Source organism: Arvicola amphibius, chromosome 2 (assembly GCF_903992535.2).
Source record: "Arvicola amphibius chromosome 2, mArvAmp1.2, whole genome shotgun sequence".
Classification (NCBI taxonomy): domain Eukaryota; kingdom Metazoa; phylum Chordata; class Mammalia; order Rodentia; family Cricetidae; genus Arvicola; species Arvicola amphibius.
Window position 1 is genome coordinate 30,942,983 of NC_052048.2, and position 9,663 is coordinate 30,952,645.

A 9,663-nucleotide genomic window follows, 5' to 3' on the forward strand; every position below is an offset into this window, starting at 1 on the left:
ACAAAATGAATGTCCAGAGACTTGTATGCTATCCGTTGAAGTTGGTGTCGGGTTTACCAAGTGTCAAAATGCTTGGCTCAGAGAAGGCCTTTTTAAAAATATTTATTTGTTTATTTATTTGTTTATTTATTATGTATACAATATTCTATCTGTGTGTATGCCTGCAAGCCAGAAGAGGGCACCAGACCCTATTACAGATGGTTGTGAGCCACCATGTGGTTGCTGGGAACTGAACCCAGGACCTTTGGAAGAGCAGGCAATGTTCTTAACCGCTAAGCCATCTCTCCAGCCCCCCCCCCCCCCCCCAGAGAAGGTCTTTTAGGAGATACCTGGAAATTCTATTTCTGTGGGACTTCAGCTTACCAGTTCTGGACCTATTGACACTGAGCTTTTACCAAGAGCACATTTTCAGTATAAGCATTCCTGCCTCGGCTTCAAAAACAAGGAGCTTGGACCAAAATGGCAGAACAATCCAGGAAAAAATGGAACAAGTACCTGTGACCTTCAGCAAGTCATAGAAGCATATCTGGGGACATAGGTCACTCTGTGACAGCCATCTAGAGATCTCTCAAAGATCTGTACTGAAGGCTGCGGCTCAGCACGGGTTGAGCTGGCTGTGTTCCTCTGGCTAGATCCCAAATGGGAGTTTTTAAAAACCCTGTATCATTGGGTAGGGAAGGATCCCAGGAAACCTGAGCCAGATACCACTGGATTTGGATGCATGCCTAGGCAGGGCTGCCTCCAGGGAACATGCATGACCATCAAACCAGGATGTCTGTCTAACAGGGTGTTGCTCAGAATGGCTGGACACTAGAAGACACAGGTATTTCCCAGAGCATGGCTAGAAGAACACCTCCTAGATCTAAGGTTCTGTAGAAAACCCGAGGGGCTCAGACCTCAGACTGGCCCACACTAGCTCCCAAGCATGCTAGTCAGGTCTGGAGGATCTATTTTCCCATTCCTCCATGCCCTGCCACCTTCATTTCAGCTACCCTCCACTTTTGGGAGCCAGGGCTCAGTAGCAACAACACCACTTAATGATCTAAACTATAGTAGTTACACCTCCTCAGAGATACTGCTTTCTGTGGTTTCCATCCCCTACAGTCAGCCACGCTCTGCAAATGCTCAGTGGAAAATTCCAGGAATCAGTAATCTCATGTTTGAAATTGCTTGTTGTTCTGGATGTGATAAAAATCTCCTTCCCTCTCATGTCCAGGACACGAATCATCACTGCGCCCAGCATTTTCACAGTGCATCCAATACCTACGTGTTAGTCTCTCAGTGCTGTCTCAGTTACAGACCAAAGCCCAAGCACTGACAGGCCTGGCTGCTATGCACGGTTTCAGATATCCATGGGAGCTCTCTGAGCACACTCACAACTACCGTGTGTACCACACTCTGCCAACCGCAAACCTAACTGAGAGACAGCATGAGCTTGGGAACGTGTGTAACACCAAATCTCTCAGCATTTCACGCTTGTCTCCTTTGGGTCCTCATTCTTGCCCAACTTGTGGCATGTGATGTCGCCATTATTCCTGTGAAGACCTGGGGTTTAGATACACTTTGAAAGGGGGCTGTCCTGGGGGACGGGTGAAAGCGAATTTGCTTTGCAGGAATTCACAACACCTGTACATTCCAATTGCAGGGGAAATACCAAGTTGGGGTTTTTATTGTTCTTGTTAGACTGTCTCGCATGTTTCATGGGACGTATTTATGCTGAAAAGAATTGCTCATTGTTTATGTGAGATACAAGCTTACCTTCTTTGATGGGTCTGGCAGTCCTACTTCAGGTTCTAAACTTTAAGAAGCCCCCCCCCCCCCATCCCCGCCATGGGCTTTCTGCCTATTCAGAACATGTGGATAGAAAGAAATGGGGAGGTTTATTATGGAATCACCTGCTTTCTCACTGAGGAGATACCTTGAGTTTTATCAAGATGGTATTCTAGATGGTAGTGTGCTGATGTCATAAGAGCATGGTCTTTCTCTGCTTCTTTCCTGCATTTCAAGCAGACCTTTGACCCAGCCTTGCTTCTCTTAAGCATCACTGGTACCCCTCGTCCTCCAGCAGAGATGCATAGAGCCCAGGCATGTCTCCCCTTCTGATATAGGTTGTACGGACTGATTGTGGGGAAGGAAAAAGTGATACCCAGAAAACAGAAGCACACGAACAGCTTCCTGGTTGAAAGCCAGGAAAGGGGACGAGAATTCCTGGGAGTTGTGGAGAACTAGGCTGATGCCTCTACAGGTAGTCATTCCCTACCCCCACGTCAGATAAGCCAGAATCCTATCCTCACTTGCTATCGTTTAGAGGAAAGTCCTACTCTTTGTCCTCCACTCCACCCTACATGGGCAGGATTTCGGGAGTCTGTGATGCAGAGACTACTCAGATAAACTTTCAAGACCAAGTTGGAAGATAAGTATCACGGAGAGCCTGGCTCAGAAGATGTTAGTAGAAGATGGACTTTTTTTTAAAAAAAGATTTATTTTATTTATTATGTACACAATGTTTTGTCTGTGTGTTTGCCTGTAGACCAGAAGAGGGCATCAGATTGGTAAGATGGTTGTGAGCCACCATGTGGTTGCTGGGAATTGAACTCAGGACCTCTGGAAGAACAGCCAGTGCTCTTAACCTCTGAGCCATCTCTCCAGCCCGAAAATGGACTCTTGTAAATAGGATTTTCAGCAGCTCTGAAGGATCTACTTAACTACTCACTTACTTGATCACTTGTCTTAGTTTCGTCTCTTTTTGTTGTGACAAAAAAAAAATTTTGTTGTGATAAAATCAACTTAGAGGAGAAAGGGCCTAATTGGCTCAGAGTCCAGGTGGGAGTCCATCATGGCAGGGAAGTCCCAGCAGCAGCAGCTTGAGAGAAGTGCTCACGTTGTCTGAAGAACAGAGAGCAATAGATTAACGCCTGTGTGTTCAGCTTTCCTCCCCCCTTTCATTCACGCCAGCACCACCCCCGTGGGATGGTACTTCTAAAATTCAAAATGGGTCCTCTCATCCCAATCAGAACCCAATTCCAAAAATCCCTCACAGCCATGCTCACAATATAATGTGATCTAGACAGATCCCTTAGATCCCCTTCACTGGTGCTTCTAGACTGTCTGATTGGCAACAGTAACTTCCCCGCCATTTATGTTTCCATATACGTACATATGCGTCTATCTATTCACCCAGCCATCACCTGCCCATCTCTCCCTCGGCTCAACATCTATTCATCCATCTACCTACACATTTATTGCCTCTTCTGCCCCTCATTTCCTCATCCACCCGCACATAAAAACCTTCCTCCTTTTTTTTAATATTTATTTATTTATTATGTATTCAATATTCTGTCTATGTGTATGTCTGCAGGCCAGAAGAGGGCACCAGACCTCATTACAGATGGTTGTGAGCCACCATGTGGTTGCCGGGAATTGAACTCAGGACCTTTGGAAGAGCAGGCAATGCTCTTAACCACTGAGCCATCTCTCCAGCCCCCCAAACCTTCCTCCTTTTATCTCTTCATCAGTCTCCGCCACCATCCACCCATCTGCCCATCAATCCATCCTTCCTTCTGTTATACATTCATATCCAGTCAACAATTCTGTCTAAGCATCCGTCTCCAGCTATTTCTCTGCTACCATTCCTCTGTCCATCCATCTGCCATCTATGCATCTATTTACCGTTATCTGATTCTTTCTCTTCCTTCCATATCAGTGACTTGAAGCTGTCTAAATCTTAAAAGGCTTTCTCCATGAAGAAGATGCTTGTCTTCTGCAACTTGGACCAAAAGAAAATGCAAACAGTTCAGGGTCTCCAAACATGAAGGTCATCCAGCAAGCCTTAGTCATGTTCAGATTAGAACCTTTCATTTTGCTGAAGGTCTAATCCTTTCTGAAAGGTAGGAAGCAGTGCTGGGAATACCTGCCCAGTTGAAAGGGACGGCATCTGAATACATCTCCCTCCCTGGATCCATCCATGAGTTTTCTGCATAAGTTAAAAATAAATAGAGAAAAGAGAAAGAAACAAACCTTTACTTCTCTGTTTACCCCTCTGCATTTAATGAACAGTTGTTAACATGACTGAAACCATCTGATGATTTTTACCAAATGGAAAAATCTCCCTACAGGGGCAATAAAATAAATATTCAGGACAGAGAGAGGCGGTCGTAAAAGGCATTACCCGGTTGTAAACAGAGGCGGGTTGTGGTGATCTATTACCCCTGCCTTGGCAGCTTTCAACAGTTCTGGGATTCCAGGAGGGGATCTGACCCAAGGCAATATTTACTTCTGTGGCTTTTTCGGCAGGTCATTGTGGGTATAATTCTGTCGACCAGTTGACTGGAGTTGAGGTTTTGAGCAGGAAGCCAGAGCCCCGAGCACTCATAACTCAGGAAGAGTAAGGCACCCTTCCCAGGGTGTGCCAAAAAAAGCACATGGTACTGTCCTGGCTGTCAAGGTGAGGGTCCCACACAACCAGGCCATTGTCAGTGGGATATACAGCTTGTTTGTACTTGGGCCAGCGGTACCGACTTGACACATCTATTGGTTGCATTTCAGCCTGGAGGCCCAGCGGTGTTTGGTGTTCTACTGTGTGGCTGCATGGGCATTTCATACATCTTCATGCACAGTCTTAGACTCCTTAAGGACCCTGAAGTCTAAAGGGAAAGGGACGCTCAAATTCACAGGGAAAAGAATCCTTCCCCAAGGGCCAAGCACCGAGCTTATTTGTGAAGTAGCCACGGTCAGTAGCGGCTCCTGTGAAAGCTTCAGTAGGTCCGAATTGTTGGAGAGAGCAAAATGATCGCTGGGATGGACCACCCAGTACTGAAGACAAGACTGGTGTGTTTACGCCACTTTCTGAGGCAGCACGCAAGCGCAGAGTGAAAGTCGTGTCTCAGGACATTGTGAGTCAGCCTTGTAGTTTGGTTTTGGTCTTGACCCTCCTTGTCGGCTTTAAGTGCTTCCTCTCTTGGGCCACGTCCCTCCTGAGCCTGACCCACATGATGGAAAGAGAGGACTGATTTCTGAAAATCTTCTTGACATCCTTATGTATACCATGACATGTGTACATGCACATACATAAATAAAGAATGTAGTTTAGGTTTTTTTAAGTTCCTTTCCTGTTTCCTGGCCTGGCTGTTTAAATGTTTTGGCTTTGGTGACTTGGGGTGCAGAAGAGTAACTGTGTCCAGTTTAGCGGGCTCTTGGTGTGAGTATGGGTCAGTGCGTATCAGATAGGCCCTGCTCAATAGCAGAGAGGGCAGTTCAGTAACTTCTAGAACAACTGACTATAAAGACCAAAATTGAGCCTCTCCTCCATGTGTTGAACAGTCTGCCATGGAGAATGTAATACATGGAAACCCAAGTGGGCTAAGACTGAAGCACGGGACAGACTAAGTACAGGTAGGCCATGGCACCAGCTCCCATTGCTCCGGCAGTCAGACCTTCCTGGTGCGTTCTTGGTACAGTGTTCTAGGCTTCTTCAGACCAAGTCCCTCACTCTCGCCCTTGCGGACCTGACATGCTTGCACCTGAACCCAGACACAGGCCTTGAGACTGCAATGATTCAGAGAGGCCTTGGAGAGTGACAGAAGCTGGAGATAAGGGAAGAGTCTTCTCTTCCTTATGGTGGCACCGTAAGCTCTGCACATCCTGCAGATGTGTGAGGAACATCTGTTCTTGCTTATCAATTCCCAATCTACAGCTGACACATGAAGTGGCCCCTTTGTGTGTCTGTCTTTTCTAGGGGTGTGTGGTGCTCAACTCTATCTGCAGATGAGAAATCTGGAACTCAAGACTGGGTCTGAGGTGGTTGCCTGAGTAGAGGGGGCATGGCAGTGTGTGGGGTAGCATCTCTTAGGTGTGGGGCAGTGTGTGGAATAGAATCTCTTGAATGTGGAACAGTGTGGGAGGTAGCATCTCTTGGGTGTGGGACAGTGTGTGGGGTAACATTCTTGGGTGTGGGGCAGTGTGTGACGTAGCATCTCTTGGGTGTGGGACAGTGTGGGAGGTAGCACCTCTTGGGTGTGGGACAGTGTGGGAGGTAGCATCTCTTGGGTGTGGGACAGTGTGGGAGGTAGTATCTCTTGGGTGTGGGACAGTGTGGGAGGTAGCACCTCTTGGGTGTGGGACAGTGTGGGAGGTAGCATCTCTTGGGTGTGGGACAGTGTGGGAGGTAGTATCTCTTGGGTGTGGGACAGTGTGGGAGGTAGCACCTCTTGGGTGTGGGACAGTGTGGGAGGTAGCATCTCTTGGGTGTGGGACAGTGTGGGAGGTAGCATCTCTTGGGTGTGGGACAGTGTGGGAGGTAGCATCTCTTGGGTGTGGGACAGTGTGGGAGGTAGCACCTCTTGGGTGTGGGACAGTGTGTGGGGTAACATTCTTGGGTGTGGGGCAGTGTGTGACGTAGCACCTCTTGGGTGTGGGACAGTGTGGGAGGTAGCACCTCTTGGGTGTGGGACAGTGTGGGAGGTAGCATCTCTTGGGTGTGGGACAGTGTGGGAGGTAGCATCTCTTGGGTGTGGGGCAGTGTGTGACGTAGCATCTCTTGGGTGTGGGGCAGTGTGTGACGCAGCATCTCTTGGGTGTGGGGCAGTGTGTGGAGTAGCATCTCTTGGGTGTGGGGCAGTGTGTGGAGTAGCATCTCTTGGGTGTGTGGTCTCTAAAGGCAGAAGCACGACTGGAGGGCTGTGAGCAGTGAAACTTTCTGCCATGTCCTCCAGCACATCTGACCTTAGTGTGTTAACCAGCTTTATGCGGCTGTAATGATTTACTAGAGGTGACTACCGTATAAAGAGAAAAATAAATAAAGGGGGCTGAAGAGACAGCTCGGCAGTTCATAGACTCTAGCAGAGGACTGAAGTTTAGTTCCTGGAACCTATGTCAGGTGACTCATAATTACCTGTCACTCAAGCGCTAGAGAAATCTGACACCTCTGCCCTCCACGGACACCTGGCACACAAATGTATACACAAGCACACATAAACATACACATGTGCACATACACACAATGTAAAATTATTTTTTCTTAAAAAAGAAAAAATACTTTATTTTGATTCAGATTTGAAAGTTTCTGTTTATGGGCTGCTTCCTCTGTCGTTTTTGAGATGGTGAAGAGGCTGCGTGTGATGGTGGAGCAAGCCGTATGGCTGGAAAGAGAAAGAGAGGCAAGAGACCTAGTCCCACAACTTCCTCTGGTGACTCACTGCCAAATGCCAGAAGCCCTCTGCCTGGACCTCATTTCTCTATAGCTCTGCTATAAGTAAGTATTTACACATGGAAGTAAGAATTTACACACGGAACTTTAGCGAGGCACTTAAGAGGCACGCCGCAGCAGCAGGCCATTGGTGGAAAATGATTCCCTTCCAGCAGTCCCGAGGGACTCCTGCAAACCCCTAAACCTTCATACAGGGGCTGCTCAGGCAGTTGTCCAAACAACCAGGTCCTAGCCTGAGTCTCAGGGAAAGCAGTCTGCCTGAGGTCCAAGAACACTTTATCCATGGTCAGCACCCTCCAAGTGTTCAAGAAGGGGAGGGGGCAGAAGAAAGGAGGAATGGCAGCCTGGGGAGCTGTGTGGAGAAGGCTGGGATGTTTGTATAGCCCTGGGTCCTTAGGAAGAAGGAAGAAGAGGCTGCAGGGGACTTGTCTGTCCATTACGCCAGTCACTAAGGGCAGGGCTGACCTGGGGGTGGGCTGTCACCTGCTCCTTCCTCTTTCCCAGGCTGTAGAGGTAAGACTCTCCTATTGCCTTCTTCCGTCCAGCCATTCCAGGTGTGTGCTTGCCCTAGAACACATCTGGAGCCAGGAGGTAGAGCAGGCTGTGAACAGCTGGACCAGTTCTGGGAATGGTGGAGAACTAAAGGAGAGAAAGGAACTTGTTTATTCAGGCGGAAATGCTTCATGTGTGCAGAATTTGACCTCCATTTCCAGGGTGCCAGATGGTAGATGTGTTTAGCTTTCAGAGAAAGGAAGAAGAAACTGGATGGAAAACCAATGATCTGGCTTCACAGTGGCCTGCTTCTCAAGTTGGGCTCGGAGGGATGGTGTGTCTATCCAGTAGGAACACCCAACGTCTCTGCGGCAAGAGCCCATCCCCCTAGCCTGGACTGGGCAGCAGGGTCCTACCAGGACCAGATAGCTGCCTGGTGGATGCTAAGCCCAGTTCAGATGAGTATGAGGGAGAAGGAGGGAAACTCGGGATCATGGCCAGTCCAAATCTCTACACTCAGGACCCTGGCCCTGAGGATACAATCTGTGTGGCCCATGGCAACAGATCAGGGTTATTTTGAGTTCAGTATGGGGCTGGTGCTTTTCACTCTTGGCAAGTTTTGGTTTCAGAAAAGGAAGTCAGTACTGAGCCAGGGCAGCCGGCATCCTGGCTCTGGACTTTCGGATCCCATAGACTGTGTCTTTTCTTCCTTTCTGTGCCCTTTTCTACCAAGTCATAAATGCCACGTCTTTAGTCCAAGAAGTTCTGTTGAACCCCAGCACCTCTTGCTTTATGTCTGTGTGCCCTGGACACATGAGGCTGTCTCCAGACGATGCCAGTGTCCTTGCCTCCGACCTCCCCTTCTATGGTGAGTGTCTTGGTCACTGCTCTATTGCCGTGAAGAGCCACCATGGCCAAGACAACTCTTTTAAAAGAAAGCATTTAATTAGGGCTGGTTTACAGTTTCAGAGGTTTAGTCCATTATCATCATGGTGGGGAGCATGGTGGGAGTTACATCCTGATTCATAGGCAGAAGGGGGGGGGCAGAGAGACAAAGAGACAGAGACGACAGAGAGACCGGCCTTGTTTGGGCTTTGAAGTTTTGAAGCCCACCCCCAGCGACACACTTTCCCCAACAAAACCACACTTCCTGATCCTTCTAATTCTATCAAAGAGTCCCAATTTTAGGTGACTAAGCTTTCAAATATATGAGTCTATGGGGGGCATTCTTATTCAAACACCACAGTAAGGGCATATTCACCACACAGGAGTATCCTGGAAGATTTGCCCTTCCCTTCTAAGGGTTCTGTGGTTTGTATCTTGACTGTGTCCCCAAAGCCCAGATATTAAAGGGCTGATCCCCAAAGTGGTGTCTCTGGGAGGTGGTGGAGCCTTCAGGAGAAGGGAACAAATTGGGTCATTGGGGTCACTGGAGAGGTAATGGGACACTCTCTGCTTCCTGAGTGTATGAGGTGAAGTCTTTTGCTGTCACAATGTCCTCTGTTGTCATGGACCCAAAGCAGCAGGGCTAATTGCCCATGGTTGAAACCTCTGAGGCCATGGGCCAATCAGACCTTTTCTCCTTATAGAGTGTCTAGGACATTTTGTCACAGTGGCGAAAGTTGGCCAGCACATGAGGTGACAGAGGTTCTGGTGAACACATCTAATACAGCTTTCATTCTAAAGTCCAAATGCATACCCGGGCTACTCAGAATCCTTACCTGCTTCCAGGAGCAGAAGGGAAGCCCATCCTAGGGCAGAAGAAGGGACCCATCTGAAAACCAGAGGCAGGCACATCATCACACCCCCCTTTGAAGGGAAAGGTACTGGGGGTCAAGGGTAAATTTGGGCTTTACCAGGAACTACTACTCCTGGCTTCCCGGTTCCTTCCAGCTGCCTGCACACTGTCAGGCAAGACAGAAGAGGCCTCTTGGTAGGACTGACTGCCTCTCAGGCATGAGCCCAGG

At 48.4% G+C, this 9,663-nt stretch overlaps 1 protein-coding gene across 1 annotated transcript; it reads right to left on the reverse strand.

Moving 5' to 3' along the window:
• Window positions 1-5,753: 5,753 nt before the first annotated feature.
• Window positions 5,754-6,701, reverse strand: LOC121677076 (early nodulin-75-like). The gene has a single exon (XM_042054524.1). It carries the CDS (start codon window positions 6,699-6,701, stop codon window positions 5,754-5,756), a length of 948 nt encoding a protein of 315 aa, XP_041910458.1.
• Between the last annotated feature and the right edge of the window lie 2,962 nt (window positions 6,702-9,663).